The sequence below is a fragment of the Populus trichocarpa genome, chromosome 3 (genome assembly GCF_000002775.5).
Source record: "Populus trichocarpa isolate Nisqually-1 chromosome 3, P.trichocarpa_v4.1, whole genome shotgun sequence".
NCBI classification, from domain to species: domain Eukaryota; kingdom Viridiplantae; phylum Streptophyta; class Magnoliopsida; order Malpighiales; family Salicaceae; genus Populus; species Populus trichocarpa.
The window spans coordinates 10112171-10130855 of record NC_037287.2 but is presented as its reverse complement, the minus strand read 5'-3'; the positions used below and the strand labels follow the sequence as shown (position 1 = coordinate 10130855).

General features: G+C 33.6%; 2 protein-coding genes and 1 long non-coding RNA gene across 3 annotated transcripts; all 3 read right to left on the bottom strand.

The window, feature by feature from the left end:
* Positions 1–3007: 3007 nt before the first annotated feature.
* On the bottom strand, positions 3008–3845 carry LOC18096875 (uncharacterized). The gene is made up of 2 exons (XR_002980701.2): positions 3323–3845; positions 3008–3230 (listed from the first exon to the last, which is right to left on the bottom strand). It is a non-coding gene; the product is annotated as an uncharacterized LOC18096875 (long non-coding RNA).
* Positions 3846–4501: 656 nt separating this feature from the next.
* On the bottom strand, positions 4502–8580 carry LOC7461959 (O-fucosyltransferase 36). The gene is made up of 3 exons (XM_024597552.2): positions 7129–8580; positions 6183–6432; positions 4502–4998 (listed from the first exon to the last, which is right to left on the bottom strand). The coding sequence occupies exons 1-3, from the start codon at positions 8370–8372 to the stop codon at positions 4822–4824; spliced, it is 1671 nt and encodes a 556-aa protein (XP_024453320.1). The 5' UTR covers positions 8373–8580; the 3' UTR covers positions 4502–4821.
* A 3332-nt stretch (positions 8581–11912) lies between these two features.
* LOC7471609 (uncharacterized) lies at positions 11913–17083 on the bottom strand. Its single transcript, XM_002303300.4, has 7 exons — positions 16781–17083; positions 15905–16324; positions 15748–15800; positions 14550–14587; positions 14040–14358; positions 13197–13501; positions 11913–12845 (listed from the first exon to the last, which is right to left on the bottom strand). The coding sequence occupies exons 1-7, from the start codon at positions 16791–16793 to the stop codon at positions 12245–12247; spliced, it is 1749 nt and encodes a 582-aa protein (XP_002303336.4). The 5' UTR covers positions 16794–17083; the 3' UTR covers positions 11913–12244.
* Positions 17084–18685: the final 1602 nt, after the last annotated feature.

The following is an 18685-nucleotide window of genomic DNA, read 5'->3' as shown; positions in this document are numbered from 1 at the left end:
GGTGTTTCAAAGTATGGTAATGATTATTTTTCAAAGTATTTTTTGTTTGGAAATGTATCAAATAATATATATTTTTTATTTTTTATTATATAAGTGCACATCAAAACAAACCGAAAACATAAAAAAAATTATAAGAAAAAAAAATTAAATTTTAACGAAAAGCAGATTCAACTGCCTAGCCAAACACATGCAGGGTTGTCAATTGTATTATGTTCTGGACAAAATAGCTAATATACCTCATATTATTTTAAAAAATAAAACAAATTTCATCTCGATCAGGATCTCGTATCATTAGTCTCGTTCAATTTTGGCCAAGATATTTTAGGTTTGTTTCGTTTGTTCCGTTTCAAATAAAAGTTTGACAAAACTAAAGTGTGATTTTATTATCTAAAGAGTAAAGTAAAAAAAAAAGTTAAATCCGGGTAATAACTTTTATTGCTTGTAATTTTTAAATATAAATGCTATTTTTGTATGTATAATATCTAATTTATTAAAAACAATTTAACTAGTTACATGGTGGGAGAAATTTGACAATAATACTCCAGAACTTCAAAAGTTTGCAATTCGAGTTTTTAGTCAATGTTGTAGTACAATTGAGTATGAGAGAAATTGAAGTATATTTGAATTCATCCATTTTAAAAAGATGAAATAAGCTAGAGCACAAGAGACTAAGTGATTTTGTCTTCAATTCGTTATAATTCGAGCATTCAACTATGTTAAAATATTAATATTATCATATTAATAATGATATTAAAAATCATTATTACTACTTTCATTAACATTACTATTATTTTTAAAAAATTGAATTTATCACTAATATATATGTTTTATATTGATGTTATTTTCTTTTATGTTTTTAGTTTGTAGAAATTTGAGCAAAACAAGAGACGTTTTAGATCTTAACTTTGATAACATTGACTTAAATGAGTAGATTTACGAAGAACTTAACATTCTTGATGATGAGAATTAAAGTTGGGAGATTATTGAGATATTTTTGTCTACTTTGACTTTAGAGGATGAAAAGATTCATTTTGAATGCGATGATGAGTTTAGTGAAAATACCATCTATTAGAATATATAGTTTATGTTTTCTTACATACCACAACAAGATTAAGATTATTATTTTTATATTAATGATGAAGATGATGTTTGATTTATATTCTTTTTTTTTTGTATTAAAACTTTTTATTTTTTTAATATTTTGACATTTTATTCGTGTTGAATTCCTTTAAGTTAAAATTCTTTTTAGTATTGACTCTTAAGTCTTAACTGTTTAGGAATGATTTAAATTTTAAAATTATATTTAGATATTTAACATTGTGTTTATATTATATAATTTGAAATTAATATATCTTTAAATTTGAATTCAAATCATGTATGTTAAATTATTATTTTGAGTGTTACACACACACACACACACACACACTCATAAATACTAGATGCATGCCTACGCGATGCTGCGGGCTTATAGCATGCTTATACGTTATTGTAGGTTTATGAAAAAAAATATGGAGAAAAACTGTTGCAAACCACAATGTTTTCAAGGAAAAAGCTACAAAGCTAAATTCTTAACCAACTTAATATTAAAAAAATAAAATCAACAAAGAAAATTTTGGAAAAAATCATAGCAAAAAAAAATAAAAAAAACCATGCAGGAAAACACTGTAGGAATCTATAGTGTTTCATGAGGAAATCTACAGTTGTAATTCTCAACCAGCTCAATATTAAAAATAATAAAATCGATAAAGATAATTTTGAAAAAATCATAACAAAAAAAATCATGTATGGGAACATTGTAGCAATCCACAGTGTTTTAAAGAAAAAAACTACGAAGCTAAATTCTCAACTAGTTCAATATGAAAAAAAAATCGACAAAGACAATTCTGGAAAAAAAAAATCATAAAAAAAAAAAAAAACCATGTGGGGAAACACTGTAGCAATCCATAGTGTTTTAAAGAAAAACAAACTACAAAGCTAAATTCTCAATCAGTTCCATATTAAAAAAAATAAAATCAACAAAAACAATTCTGAAAAAAAAATGAAAAATGAAAAAAAAGAAGAAGAAGACAATTTTGGAAAAAAAAATCAAAAAAATGGAAAAAAAAAAACATGTGGGGAAAGTTAAAGCTAAATTCTCAACCAACTCAATATTAAAAAAAATCGACAAAGATAATTTTAAAAAACAATATGTGGGAAAACACTGTAGCAAAACAAAAATAATGTGAGGAAACATTGTAACAATCCATGGTGTTTTAAAGAAAAAAACTACGAAGCAAAATTTTCAACCAGCTCAATATGAAAAAAATAAAATCGACAAAGGTCACTTTGGAAAGAAAAAAAAAAGAAAAAATTCATTAAAAAAAAAAAACATGTAGGGAAATATTATAGTAATCCATAATGTTTTAAAGAAAAAAACCACATAACTAAATTCTCAATTAGTTCAATATTAAAAAAATCTACAAAGATAATTTAAAAAAAACACAAAAACAAAAAAGAATAAAAAAAAGAAGAAAAAGATAGTCTTGGGAAAAAATGCAAAACCCAAAAAAAAGGAGAAAAAAACGAAAAAAATGTGGGGGAAAACAAGAAAAAAGGGAAAAAAAAAAGAAAAAAAAAGAAAAAACACAAAATTAAAAAACAAAAACAAATAAAAAAAAACATGTCACTTTCCCTACATGTTTTAGAGTATTAGTTAATTATATGTACAATATAGGACCGAAAAGGAACGTGAAAATGTTCTAGAACTAATATTTATCGTTCCATTAAGAAAAACAAAATGCCAATCAAAATAGAATTGACATCTTTGGATGCAACTTTATCCATTACTAAAATTGGAAAAACCATAAAGCATAAAGTGTCTCCTATTACGTGAAAATTGAAACGCAAGTAAAAAGAAGTTTGGTACAACTGTAATTTTAAAAAAATAGAAATATTTTTAATTTTTAATTAATTTTTTATGTTTTAAAATTATTTTATTATGTTAATGTTAAAAATAAATTTTAAAAAATAAAAAAAATATTATTTTCATGTATATTTAAAAAAAAATACATTTTGAAGCGACAATGAAAATGGAGGATAGGGAGAATCCGATATGTTTTCGTCAAAGAAAGAACCAGCAAGAGATATACTATACTATTCACGCGCACACACACACCACACAGATGATAGCACCATGGCTGCAACCTCAGATTTTAACCAAGTTTCCACCGCCCGGTCACCTGAATGAGCCCCTGCTGGTGTATTTCATATTGTTATGAAAGAAACAGGTTTTTGTAATAAGAATATAAATACAAAAAAAGCATAAAATAAATGCAGAAATCACCTGTTGAATTCTGAGAAAGCCGAGCCAAAAGATCAAACCGGATCTCCCTTTCACAATTCATTGTTCGTGTATGGATCTTAAATATCTGTGTCTACTCTCCGAAAATGGAAGGCCAAACTCAACCTGGGAATAGCTGGGAAACTTTGTTTGAGGAGGGGTGCCCAGGTCGTTGATGCCATCGGTCTAGGTTAGAAGTCTGAGAATGGGTTGCGCGTTGTTTTCTTAGCTTGGTTGAGGTAGAAAAGACCCTCCCGTTCAATTCCCTTCCCAATCATCTTCCCCGAGCGTAGGTCCTGAATAACACGAAATTGGTTTAGGAAAACGGTTATCTTTGTGGTGGTAGAGAAGTTTAGTAAATATGCTCGTTCACTAGACGACCATACACCTTCAGGAACCACCTGGGAGTTTGCCAGTGATGGAATTGCGATTTCCATCATTTACCCTTCAGGACAAGGGTCAATGAAAGGAGGGGAAGTTGCTACAAGTTCAGAAGAAAGATTAATGGAGAGTCATATTATTTTTCTCTAATTTTCTTGCTCTATCCAAATTCCAAAATAATCTTAATGTGGAATTATTATTTTTTCAGAAACAACGACATTATATTTTACTTTTAATGGAAAATTTTAGTTTAATTTGGAAATACTATACTACTAAGAAATTAAAAATGGAGAACTGCAAATGAATAAATCATAGAGATCGGTAGGTGATAATATCATCAAATTATATATTTTTGCCAATCTGGGCAATAAATATGTGTAGGTCAATGATATAGTTATTAAATAAGATTCATAAATGGTTTTTTTATATTCCCTAGTGAGTTTTGAACCTAGGAATTTTAAATAAAATATTATTCTACGTAAGAATTTAAATTATGTTGAACTCTCTAATCAAGAGGATCAAGGGATGCAACCACTCTTTTTTTCCTTTTTTGAAATGGACGAGAAGGAAGAAGCAATTGTCATTACATTGTTTTTCATTACATTGTTAAGGGGTTATTGGATCGTCTAATTCAGGCAAATTTAAGTGGCATCCATCGATAATTCGAGAAAGCCGCCAAGATGCTGAGCATGAAGCTACAAAGAAAGCCTCTTTGTATCTTTGAATACAAAGCTTACAGATTTAATGAAAGCTTCTGAATAAGCTTGGCAGAGGAGAAGACAGACTGTGGAGCATCATCACTAGCAACACAAATGGAAACGAGATTTCTTCAGCTGCTGTCACTAGTTTTTAATACCATGTGCATTACAAAAATAATACTCAGCCATGACCGACACAATGAAACGAAAAAGCTATGTGCAAGATACAAACACCTATTATGGTACACTAAAATACATGCTATGGTGAAATTCGGCACCACTAACTGAATTGGGCATCAACCAAGGAGTTATTTCCAGATTTATTGAGTATCCATGACAAACCAGCCTCACCGGCAGATTATCACGAAGAACTAATGTGTATTGAAGAGGCAGCGCACCATCTACCAGTTTCCTGTATCTTCTTCATTCATTTTCTGCAATGTAATTAGGTAATTCACCTTGGCAGAGGTACTCATCGCATGAAGATGCTGATTCCCAACCCTTCCGCAGCCTAAAGATGTCCTCAGTGAAAGTGGATCCAGAGGCTCCAATGAACACACTGGACATAGCACAGATTGTCTTATCCAGCATAGCTTCCACCTACAAATGAAAACCCGATAAATTGTTTTCAATTTGAGGGGAAAAAACAGACAGCAAGTAACATACAGCATACGCTCATGTAGTTTTCAATTTGAGGGGAAAAAACAGACAGCAAGTAACATACAGCATACGCTCATGTAGTTATCATATGTGAGATTCGTAGGGACTATTGAATTCACACAATGTCTTCACATTGTCCAAATTAACAGAGCAAATCAAATGCTTTGAGAACTTATTTTCCAAAGTAAAAAGGCACCAAACTGAGTGCATTTCAATTATGTCCAGGAAGAAAAGGATAAAGCGGGAACAAAAAAAGGAAAGAGAAAAATCAAGAGTGGGACAAATGGAGGAACAATATCACCATTATTGTTCAATAAGATGCCAAAGTGGGCCTCTCTCTAATCTCTAACAAAATCAAATACGAGTCATTCATATGCACGATGAATAATTATATGCCAGTGGAAAAGAATTTAAATGCACTTCTTCTGCACACCGCGCGGAATAAAGTTGAAACTTATTTACTTGATCCACAACAAGAACTGCATTAAAATCCATCTTTCACTAAAGGATTCACAAGTCTTTTTGAAGATAAATCTGATAAAACTAGAGCATTCCAGAAAACCAATTATGATAGATTTTATACATTCACAATATGGAAGCAGTGCTAGTACAGTGATCACTTTAGCAAAACAAACAGCTAGTCAAAAGGGATAGTTTAACTTGTAATCTGCAAACAAATTTAGCTCAAACCAGGTAGGCTCTGGTTTCTTTTCTTTTTTTTCGCATCTATTTGTAGAATATCCTAAAAAGGATAGAATCTTGCACCATTGTGGAGTTTTTATTCATGATCAATAGGCTATTTAAATTCAAAAGTCCAAGCAAGCCTACTAATGTATCCTCCAAAAGCTTGGAGGAGAAGCCTGTGATCAAATACCATCCTTGTCAAAACTGATCCAATCGGATCATTTATTAAGTGTAACATCACCTTCTAAGGAATCCAAAAATCAAACAGAGAAAGGAATGTAAAGGGATCAATTGACATGCATTTTCAATTGTTATCACACCCAGAAAACTCTTGGGAACAATCAGTAAAAATAAACAGGCAATGGATGAAATTCAGGATGTAAATCTCCTTTAACCCATGCTAAAACAAATGCACAGGAAGAAAAGAAAGTTAGTCTTACCTGAGCATCTTCCTGGAGGCCATGTCTGTATAACAAAGCATCCCACTTTTCAGCTGCATTACGAGAAGGACGTGTAACAAGTGGAACAGTCCTTCCATTCACCACAACTAGTGACTGCAGCAAACCAGTTTCACTTTCTGCCGCATCTGTGGAGAGATATACCACAGGTGCATTGGCCCTTTCAACCACCCGAGCAATGCAATCTGCCGCTTGGGGAACAGGATAAAAGCAACTTGGCTTCTTGGCATTGCTGGCAAAAATACAAGGGTTCTTAGAGGCATCATGATGTCTAAATCTTCTCGATAAGGTAAAAGAAATTCTAATAAAAGAAATTCTAATAAATAAACATTCATAATGTTTAGAACCCAATCCGATCATGCATGCTGATTGGAGCAAGAAATAGATGTTGCTCTAAAACAAGTGAACAGTTGCATTTTAAGTGTTATGCTCGAAGACTGTCTATGAGATCTTATATAAACAAATCAATCTGTATTCAAGCAGTTCCACCATATGTCTATAAATATATGTATAGAGTAATAAATTGATTAAAAAAAACTAAGTTGATGCATAAAGCCACCTGTACACATGCATAAAAACACACAACATATGCACTGTACTTGCAACCAAATCATCATTTTAAAAGCTTCATACCTATTTTTCTTCAGTTTCAGATTCATGGCTCAAAATTACAAGGAATCTCCTGATTGAACATCTAATTTTACAGATGCTTAAAAGCAAAATGCTTAAAGATTTTGACTGTGACCACCACAACAAGTTATTAAGTGGGCATTAGACACTAGATAGATGTAAGAGTTCCTTTCCCCCATCCCCTCCTTCTCTATGACACTATACAGAGTAAAACAGTTCACACATGCTAAAACAAAGAGGCAAAAAGCACCAACTGCAATAAACATAAAGGAACAGGCATGAAAAAAGCAACACATACCAGAACTTCAAAAATCCATGACGCCGAAAATGGAGAGCAATGAAGTTACTCCCCAAGAAAGTTTGAATAAACCTCTGCGCAGTAAGCATAATTATCCTAGTTGGTTCAATCAAAGTCTTGCATTTATGAGCAATAGGACCACCTGGCTGCATAATCCACTCTTCCTCCACATCAGCAAAAAACACATCTCCCACAGCAATAACATTATCATCACTCACAAACTTCCCCTCAACATCCTTAACAGTAAGCTTGCTTGGCTTCTTAATATCCTCCTTCCATGGGGACTCAAGTTTCCCCATAGAAACCCCCAACCCCTTCAGCTTCTTGACATGTTCTTCATCAACATAACATGGAGTAGGATCAGAAAAATAACAAAAGAACCTATCAATATGGGGTTTATTCTTCATGATCTCCACAAACTCCTCGAAGGTAACAACAACCTTCCTCCCCAAACAATCGTTTACATGCTCAATATCTAAAACCCTATTATACTGATAATCAAACCTGGAGCTCGGGATAACCAAGACCCGATTCAACAATGCAGCGAAAAACATGTGTTTCTCTAAACAAATCAAATGGTTACTCATCTGCCCAGATAAACAAAGCGCGAATAAAAATTTATTGGGTTTCGGTTTCCATTCTATTGTTTTTCTGTCAGCGAATCTCTGATCCACTTTTTCACATCTCTGGACGAAACCACCGGCATTGCTAAAATCTAAATCTGATGACGATGACGACACATTCCCTGACTCATGAGGGGCTAGTAAAACCTGTTGGATTTCTTTATTTAAAGAAATTTGTTTTAGCAATGCAGATTTCAAATCTTCAAAGGAAACGGAATTGAGATCCTTTTCTAACAATGTGGAATTGCCAGTGGAATTCCAGAGAGAGAAGAGAGAGAGCTGCTGCTTTTTCAACAGATAAAGAGCGCGTAATTCGGATTCGCGCATTCGGATAGAAAGGGAATCCCCGACCTTGAGATGGGTCGAAAATAAATTCCGAATGTCGGTGGAGAAAGAAAGGAATAAGATGAAGAGAGGGAGGAATATTATAGCAGCAGCAAACAGAGAGTACCTCTTGTTGAAGTTGAAACGGTGTCGTATCCGAGATTCGACATCGAATGTTGTGGATCGTCGGCGTGTTGGGGATGAGGTGGGGGGGACGCCGTTCTGGTGGTGTTTTCTATCGTTTTGTTCAATCAGGTGCTCGCGATCGTCCTCTTCGTCTGACGAATCTCTCTCCATTGGGTGCTTGCTTTGCTTTTTGGGATAGTCGGTGGGGCAGTGTCGTTTAGTGGGTTTGAGATGAATGTGAATGAGTTATGTACGTGTCATCTCGAGTGAGAGTAAGGTGAGATCGGATGAAAGATTAAGGTGGTGGTCCTGGCGGAGGGTAGAGAAAGCGTAAGGGGGTAAGGAAAATTAAAGAGGAAGTAAAGCGAATGTCCATCAGTCGTCGGTGGCGGATAATGACTTCACACCCGCCTCTCTCACTCTCTTAGCTCCACCGGCCCGGCCCAATTATTTTTAATAAATTCATTATGTCATCTTGTATACAGCACTTAATTACTTAATCAAGTAAATATTTACCATATATAATGTTATTAGATCAATACATATATTATTATTATTATTATTATATGAATAAATAGATGATATAGAGTAAACATGGAGTCAAATTATTTAAAGATACTCAGGATCACTTGAAGAAAAATAAAATGTTAATATTCTATCAATAGATTAAACATTTACAATTATCAAGTACCAAGATCTTATAAAAATCATACATAATTAAGTTGGGTCAAATGGAATCAATGTTATGAGTTAAATATTGAAAAGCTTTAATAAATAAATAAATCCACTCTTTAATTAGCATAATAAAACAAGCGGTGAAACATCTAAAGCATTTCGACTCTAGTTGTTTCAGGTGTAATTTTTTAGATTAATTTTTTTAATTTTATCCTTCAACAATAGATTGATTGAAATTTAAGTTTTATAATTTGTTTTGAATTTTTTTCTCTAAGGTTATCTCAGTCTCATAACCCAAGTCATAGATTTGACATATTAACTCGGGTTAACATAGCTATTTTTTATTTTTATTTTTTATGAGGTTATTCTAGTCTAATAACTTGAATTATGAGTTTAATTGGTTAACCTGTGTTAACTTTGATCATTTTTTTGTTTTTTTTTGTAATTTTTTTTTTCATTCTCATTCTTCAACATTGGTTAATTGAGAATTAAGTTTTATAGTTTATTTTCATTTACTTTCTATGAGGTTATTCTGATCTCATGATATGAGATGTAGGTTTGACGGGTTAACTCAGGTTTACTTGAGTCATTTTTTTGTCCCTTTTATTTTAGAGAATTGTTTTTTCAATTTTATTCTTGAACATTGAGTTGATTGGAAAATTGAGTTTCATAATTTATTTCGATTTACTTTAAATTGAGTTATTATGGTTTCATGACTTAAGTCATAAATTTAACAGGTTAATCTAAGTTAACCCGGTTTAATCTAATATATTATCGTCTAAATATTTTTTTTTAAAAAAATATCATCATGAATTTTTTTAATCAAATTATATTTTTACTCGTCATCTGAGTTATCTTCGAACCTATCAAGTTAATTAGATTATATCAGGTCTCTCTCACAATTTAAATTATTTTCTACTAAAAAAATATTTGCAACATATAGATTTTTTTTAACTTTTTAAAAAATATTGATCCAAATTGTGATGCACAAAACAATGATATAGTTTGTCTCTATATCTCCATGGAATTATAACTTAACAATCTTTGAAATTAAATCATGACACATGAACTTTAGATATTTTTTTTTCAAATTTTAATTTTTTTTTTGAAAAAACAACAAATAAGATTGAAAAAAAAAACTAACTTAAAAAGACTTTTTAAAATAAATGAAAAACATATACATATTTTATTCAAGAAATTAAGTTAATATTCATAATATAGGAGGGATAGATTAAAAAAAACAGAAAAAATGAAAATAAATGAAAATATTTTTATTTTTTTTATAAGATGTGATGTGATTTTATCTCTTTTTATTATTGTAAATCCTAATGTCAACAGTACAACTTAAACAGTCTAAACTTTTTTTTTTTTTTCGTGAAAGTGGTGAAGAAAGAACTCTGAACGACTATATGGCTAATTTGCTCTCCGCCTAATTTCCTCTACCACAAATCCCTCACATAGTGGTTCAAAATCCAGTCATCGTGTAATTACCTCTAAGAATGTCATCATCTAGCAGCTCAACTTCATCTTCTTCAAGATATGGTAACGATATAATTACCTCGTTCAGTCAGCAAAGACCCATTTGGATTATCCTCCAATAATATAATATATATATATATATATATATATATATATATATATATATATATATATATATATATATATATATTGTAATTAAAGGTAAAAAATATGTTTCTAAGTTTTAGCTTCCCATAATTATTCTGGGAGCAACAGGAAACATTTATAGATGGCTTCTGTCTTACAGTACACAGCAAAGATATGAATGTAAATAAATGTAAGTGATAAATCTATTTTTAACGGGCTTAAAAACTCTTATGAATACGTTCACGCCCTCGATTATTGATACCACGAGAGGGAGGACCGGAAGAAAATTTACCGCGACCATTGTTTTTATAAGAGAGAGCAGCTAGATTTGCAGAGAAATCGATGGAGGTGGCAACTTCGTTCCACACGTAGTTCATGAGTAAGAAGATGGCCAAAGAGTTCATCAAGCTGCATTGGATCAAAACGAGTGTTGGCAGATGTGATAAGAGGATCATACTAAGTTGGCAAACCAGCCAGAATATAAGAGATGAGTTCTTACTCTACTAGAGGTTGAGCAATAGCTGAAAGGATGTCAGCAAATCCTTTGGCTTTGTGAAAATAATCCTGGATTGAAAGGCCACCCTTTTTTAGTGTACTCAGTTGATAGAGAGTGTTCAAACAGAAATTATTTTAAGGTTGTATTAATGTAATAAACGTCACATAAGGAAAGGAAGAAAGACACATGCCAAAAGAGCATGTCTTACAGGGGACATCTGGTAACAATTCCAGATACAGCACGAGCACGAGCCCTCTCTTTTATCATTTTTCTATATAATTACGCCTTGGATCTAAATTTTGATGTTTAACAACAAGGACCCTCTGTATTAGGAATCCAAGATCACATTTGAAATGACCGGTTGGTGGCCGGTGACTCAAGAGATTGGTTTTGGAGTTTGCAGCGAGGAGCATGATGAGCTGCTCATGATAAGGAGTCTGAGGCTAATGACAGCAAAGGCACCCAACGGAGCTGCTGTCATTGAAACCATCAATGTAAGCATCAATGATTTACTTGGGCTATATATTCATATCTCTTGTTTTTTACCTAACCAAGAAACAGCTAATCTAAACAAATCTTGATTGATTTTACAGAGGGAAGAAGCGGAGGAGATAGCTAAAGGGGAGGAGGAAGGGAAAAGGTGGAGAAAATTGTGAACTCCCAACTCAGCCGCTCTGATAAAACTTACTCTCCTACCAACAGTCCTAAACGCTAGGCTAGCTACCTTTGTTCCCACGCCTTCCGTCGATCTCTCCCTTATTGTCGCATGTACATGTGAAGTTAACATTGTTGGAGCTTGTAAGGAATCACATTTGAAGTTCATGATACGCGTTCGTGGTTCATATTTTCAGCTTCTTTCTAACTTTATTAGCTCAGATAATTCAAGAGAAATAAACATATGGCAGGCGCATTATAGCTGAGAGGCATAAGAACAATTGGATACAATTTGGTCCGCCTCTGCATATATATTAATATTAGTACAAGATCTAACCTTGAATCTCACATGGAACAGTTACAGAGAGACCAAGAATGTTTCAAGTGCGCAGTGTGAATCAAAAATCGTTTGCATCTCTAAATAGTACATGCTAGCTATAAACAAAATATGATGGATGATAGAATCATTAACGCATGACCCTCGGTTAAACTGCGGAAGCCAATTTGTGTTGAGCAGGATTGTTGACCTCTCCCGACGATTAAGGAGCTGAAGAATAGGGGAAGATGAGAAGGGACATAAATGTATCATATTTGAGAAATTCTATGGACTGTCTCAACCTCCTTCCGTCCCTTCAACAAGCCTTCCATGAACCCATTTCTTAGTAGCGACTGATTTGGAAGGTGTCTCCTCTTCCACATACTGAACTCTAGATCCATTTGGTAGATTAATCTTTTCAGACGTGAGACTCCCGTTTGGTTCCGCTTGGTCAGGTTGCTTTCCTGAACTCGAATGGTCTATGGTTGAGGAAGGCAAACTATATGCACTGGAGCTTAAAGGGAGAAGTTCCCCCTGACCATTCAGTAAATCATGGAAGGCTAAATTACTGAAATTGAGGTCTTCATCTTTACTTGTTTCCATGATCATGGTCCCATTTACTTGTCTCAACTCTACTTGATCCATGCTTCCATTGCCTGCATTTATTTCCTTCTCATCCTCACTAACCAGTTCAGTTAGTGCAAGAGATGGGTATCTGTCATTCACATTAGATATGCTATCACTGGATACACCATTCCCTTGATCCAGGGATTCAATTGATTGAATTGCTTCAGAAATAAGCTTTCTGGCTTCAGTTAGGGAGGCTCGGGCAATGGGGCTCTTCATTGCAGCAGCTTCAAGAGCGTTAGCAGCCTTCTCAGCTTCCACAATTAAAGACCTGTAGGATATCACATAAGATGATTATAGTTTCTCTACAAGGCGAGCAGTCTAATATGTTGGTGGAAAGTTCAAATTGCAACCAAAAGAAAGAGTTGTGAAACTCAGAACAAGATGGATTCATCTAGCTTCATTACTGCTACCACTTTCCTTTTCAGTAACAATTCCCGGTAGGGACCGAGAACAAATGAACTTAATTAGTTAGGTGGAATAGTACCAAACACAAGTGCTGAAAATGATGGATTGAGATGTGTAATGCATTCATAGTGCAGGTTATTAAATTCAACTTTAGTTAGTGCTCATATAGCAAGTCATGTACTAGGTTTGCAAAGTCAACCATTAGCAAACTAACCTTGCTCGTTCAATGGCTTCATTTTTCTTGGTTTCTGTGGCAATTCTTTGTGCTCTGATGTTCTTTATCATCTCCAACTTCGAACTTGCCAAAGGATCCTTATATGATGGTGTCCTACTTCTTCGCCTCAACTGCTGGATTGGGCTTCTAGTATACCCCTTTTCTGTATCACTGGTTCTTCTCTTTGAGGAGTCCCGTCTAGCAGACTGTGAACTACCACTTGGCATCCGCCTTGGCTTTCTTGCAGCTCCAGCTAGCGTGCCATGATATTTACTAAGGCCAGAGTAAACTCTCTCGCGGTATTCCTAGTGGGAAAAAAGAAAGTTGATTGATTGTAATAGGGGATAAAATATGTGTGAGTTCACAGCTGCAGAGTAGAATTAGTTGAAATTTATATCATCAGGAGTCATAATTAAACTTAACTCATGAGTGATGAGTATGCAATCACCAAAAGAACATGGAGTTGGCTGAATGATGAGTAATACTAGAAAGGCAGATGGCAAATAATGGAAGAGTATTTAGACAAGAAATATCAGAATATGCATATGTCCAGATCAACTAATTTTTTCACAGGTATATCAGCTCCATACCAAATATTTCTGATGAAGGAATACTTTAGGACTAGACAGTTAAGTCATACAACATGTCATATGTCTTGGCCAAGCAACATCATAAATTCTTATTCCAAAATTGATTTTTGTTTCATGCCTCTCTTTTTTTTTCTTTTTTCTTTTTTTTTTCCACCCCTTCATTTACCACTAATCTTATGGTCCAGTATCAGAATTCAGAATCAATATTCATTGGAGGAAACATATAGCATCAAAAATACCAGAAAGAACTCACAGGATCAGCCCATTTCGCAGCTATGGCTTCTGATATTTTTCTTCTTTGTTCAAGGGATTTTGGTGCTCTTTTGCTACCTTTTGGCCTAGGCAATGTTTTCCTTTGTTGAACGCTCTCCACCCATTCAACCTCAAGCTGTTGCCTTAAGATATTGTAGGAATCCCACTGCAGCTCTTCCTCACCAGTATAGCCTCTTCTTGAAGCCTCTGCAATTAAATTCTGCCATTCAAAATAACAACCTTCCTGCACCATCTGCTTCTCACGGCGTTTTTGCCACCCCAACCTAACTCCATGCCCGATTTTCTCCCTTGTCTCTTTGCTGTAAGATAACAAGAAATGGTGCGCACAATTTTCATCTAGAACTTCCAATCAGAATCTTTTACCCGAGTAAGAAACAATTTACAAGGTAAATTAAGATAGTTAAGTGACGGAACCTTTATTAGCATTAGCAGCAGAAATGGCAGTTTAAATCAAATTTGTAGCAAAAGAGGCAAACAGAGAATTACCCACCTCTGCGCGTGTCCAAGGTTGGCTAGCTTCATCTTGATCTGCACAGCCAAATTTTGAGTGAATTATACAATTTAACATGTCAATCCTATTCATAGAGTCATCATATGTGAAATCTGTGAAGCCATATCATGCATACATTAATGTTGTATCCAATACATTAGCTAAAACAATAATGTAAAAGTAAAATTGTCCATGAAGGTGAGTCGGATGAAGAAGATCATTTAACTTATGAATGGTCAGGAAAAGGACAGGTTCATCCTGGATGAACCTGTCCTTTTCCTGACCATTCATAAGTTAAATGATCTTCTTCATCCGACTCACCTTCATGGACAATTTTACTTTTACATTATTGTTTTAGCTAATGTATTGGATACAACATTAATGTATGCATGATATGGCTTCACAGATTTCACATATGATGACTCTATGAATAGGATTGACATGTGAAATCTGTGAAGCCATATCATCCGACTCACCTATTCATAGAGTCATCATATGTGAAATCTGTGAAGCCATATCATGCATACATTAATGTTGTATCCAATACATTAGCTAAAACAATAATGTAAAAGTAAAATTGTCCATGAAGGTGAGTCGGATGAAGAAGATCATTTAACTTATGAATGGTCAGGAAAAGGACAGGTTCATCCTGGATGAACCATAAGTAAAGCGATTGAGACAAAGTGCGAACTCAAAAGAACAGAGAAACAAATGTCAAATCAATTAAAGGTCAAAAGATACAATCAGTTGCTAACTACAGTTTTTCTTAACATTGTGCACACCAACAAGTCAGGTGCCAAGGCCAACGTTGATCATTGGTCATTGCAGTAAATCCTCCTGGCTACTCAATTAATTCCACCACAATATCATAGACTAGTGTAACTGAACAATTTACAGTCAAAGAAGGACCTTCTTGGCACTTGGTGAGGACCAGCCAGATATGGGAGAATAAGCATTATTTTGGGTTGTTTACGGTTTTTAGGAAGAGTTTCAGCTGCTGGCTAGCTACAGAGGCCTGCATTTTTAAGGCAATAATCGAGAGACAAAGGGATTGAATGTCCTAGAAAACTTCATCAATTCCTTTGCTTAAGCTTGTATCAAAGTTTTTCATCTGAAAACTGGATCCAATTATAGAGTAGATTGTAAACTTATCACGTCATGCCAAGGGAATATATAAATTATTCTTACATGACATCACCTTAGGATCCTGCATTGCAAGCCTTGTCCTTTCTCTAATCTTCTGAAGGGTTTCTGCACATGTATTAAAATCTTTAAGTAACATCACCAAATTACAAGTCAACAAATGAAGAAAACAAAATGACAAATGCAGAACTACGTATTTAGATATTGCTTACCAGGACTATGTTTCCTGCCTTTGTTCCATGGCGTGTTCCCTTTATTTGCATTAGAAATCCTTTTCCGTCTCAAGTTTTCTTTGTCATCTAATGCCATCGAGTCTTCGCCTGAAGACTCAACTTGAGCAGGCAAGGTATCCGAATTGGCAGCAAGTTGTTCATTTTCAAGACTTGTTTTCCTTTTTCCATCTCCCTTGCGAACCAAAGACTTCGGTTCAACGGTAGCAACAGCTTTTATCTGAAGTTTACTCCTCTCAAAAACATTTATCTTTCTCCGGAATTTGATGGATTTCCCTAATGATAACAGCCTCTTATCATCACCAAAGGCAAATGGACTTGAAAAAACTTTGCAATGAGCATTGGTTTGAACCCTTAGTAGGCCCAGATGATTTTGCAAGGAAGCCTGAGCAGTAGCAATATCTGCCCATCGAAACCAACCATTAACAAATTCAGTGATAAGAAAAGTACTCCTACAAGTCCACCGCATATAGGCGATGAAGATCCAAATATCCAAGAAAGTCTAAATAAAAGGAAGAGACTTGCATGCTAACAACAATCTTTTGTACAGTTACAATACAAAAAAATGGCAGTCAGCGGTGAGAGACAATAATGAAAAGGCACGTGAAAGAAAAAAGCAGAAGAATATCGTACAACATTTAGCAAACTTCTTTGCTAACCGCAAAACCCTGAATTATAACAGTAAATTATACAGATATAGAGTTAGAAGTGGCAATACTTTGAGTGAATATCTTGTAGCAAAAACTGTAGAACTATCTAGAAACGGAAAAAATGCTAACTTGCCATAGTTCTAAGGAAAAACACGGAGATTTAATAAGAAATTAAGGCATGCAGGTAGAGGGGGAGAAGAGAAAGAACCTAGTAAAGGCATTGATGAGAGGTCATTCAGCTAAAAGCAAAACCAATTAGCTCAAATGGGCACCTATAATACATGAAGCTGTTGAGAGGCAAGCTCAAAATCTTCTACTCTTATATGATAAAATGTCAGTGAGGGTGAAAACGGGTGTGTAGTTTTATTTTAAAAGGAAGGGAAGGAGGAGGGTAAGACGCAGAATCTTGAAAGAAGTGGAGGAGACAGAGCGGGAGAGCCACACGTAGAGAAAGGGTGGTGTCTGTCTGTTGCAGAAGAGAAGATAGCAGCAGCCCATGGACTTTGAGTCAATCTGATAATTATCAACCTTAAACCCTCATTGATATTCTTAGATTTATAGGCTGATCCAGTTTCCACGTTTATGGGCCTTGGCATCGTGCTTTTGGGTAAATTTAGAATAAGCCACAAAAACCATGCCTGTGTGTGGTGTCGTGTTGTAGGTCTCGAAATCTAAACTTGATTTTTGCACACATCAGTAACTTTGATTTTCCTGATCAAAAAAGGGTTCGGTATATGAAATATAAAATCTATTTATTTTTATATTTTTAAAGTATTTTTAAATAAATTTTATTTTATTTTATTTTTTTATTTACTTCAAATTAATTGTTTTTTGGTGTTTTTATATCATATTTTGATATGTTGATGTAAGAAATAATTTTTAAAAAATAAAAAATATATTATTTTGATGTATTTTCAATAAAAAAAACACTTTAAAAAGTAACCGCTACCACACTTCCAAACACCCTTTATAAAAAAAAGCCATTAAATAAGTGTTTGGAAGGAATTTTAGGATTTTGTATTTTATACATTAAACCCATGAACAATTTTTATGGTGAATCTCATTTTTATATGTAAGAAAAATATTTTTAAAATCCAATTTAATGTTTTTTTCCCATGACTAAGTATTTTCATTGTACATGCATTGTAGCATTATGCATGTGAGTGAAAATACTATGGATTGTAATAGTATTTTTTTTTGTTTTTTTATTATTTTTCTTCTTCTTTGGTCATCTAACTTTTTTTTATTTCATCTTTTTATATTATATTAATTGGGATTGGACTTGATAATTTATTTTAATTTACTTTATATCATGTTATTGGGGTGTCAAACAATATTCTATAATTGATGCTAGATTTTTTAAAAAAAGAATGAAAATGGTTTTGTTGTTTATAAAAAAAATAAAAAATAAGGGGATAAAAATTGAAGAGGGGAGGGGGGAATGCAACAAAAATTTACCTTGCATTGTTCATCCAACATCTTTTAGGGGGAAAAAATGCTTTGAGATGTTTTTCAATTTCTATTTTGATTCTTTTAGTTGAAGAATTATGTGTTTTGGTGGAAAACTATTTTATTCATGTTCAATCCTTGTGTTTAAAAAAGAAAAGAGAAAATCAACAAGACAGGAGAGAGAAAACAATTGGTTGTCTGCATTAAGGTAACAAAAAAAAAAACTCATTCTTATTATCAATGAGTTCCATTAGATAATAAGGGTTTTATTAAGGTATTTTTTACCTATCGGTTTAAAAATAGTTCGGGTTGAGAAATAAAAATTGCATCGATTTAATTTTGTATTTTGGGATTTATTTAGAGCCATTTTGGGTTGAGAAATTGGTTTATTGGTGGTTTGATGGTGTTTTTAGGTTAAAATAGGTTGAGAAATGGTTTTTTGGTTAAAAAGGTCCTGAATTGATTTTATAACTACCTCTTTTCATGGTTTGAATTTGAAAATGAAACGACATGTCTTGTGCTTTTTTAAAAAAAAAATAGTAATGAATAATTGGACCAAGAAAAAAGAATAGAAATGTCAAGTGAGCAAACATAGCTTAACAAGCCAAACCTAACAAACATACATGGTTGTATTTTTTTTAGATAGGTTGGGCGCGCTGGCCCA

Excerpts from the sequence above, each read along its gene's own strand:
- LOC7461959 (XM_024597552.2), bottom strand. The coding sequence starts at position 8,372 with ATGGAGAGAGATTCGTCAGACGAAGAGGACGATCGCGAGCACCTGATT. Across the intron at positions 6,433-7,128 it reads CATGGATTTTTGAAGTTCTG|CAATGCCAAGAAGCCAAGTT; the intron begins GTATGTGTTGCT and ends TATTTTTGCCAG. Across the intron at positions 4,999-6,182 it reads GCCTCCAGGAAGATGCTCAG|GTGGAAGCTATGCTGGATAA; the intron begins GTAAGACTAACT and ends TTTCATTTGTAG.
- LOC7471609 (XM_002303300.4), bottom strand. Across the intron at positions 14,359-14,549 it reads AACCTTGGACACGCGCAGAG|CAAAGAGACAAGGGAGAAAA; the intron begins GTGGGTAATTCT and ends GTTATCTTACAG. Across the intron at positions 12,846-13,196 it reads GAAGCCATTGAACGAGCAAG|GTCTTTAATTGTGGAAGCTG; the intron begins GTTAGTTTGCTA and ends GATATCCTACAG.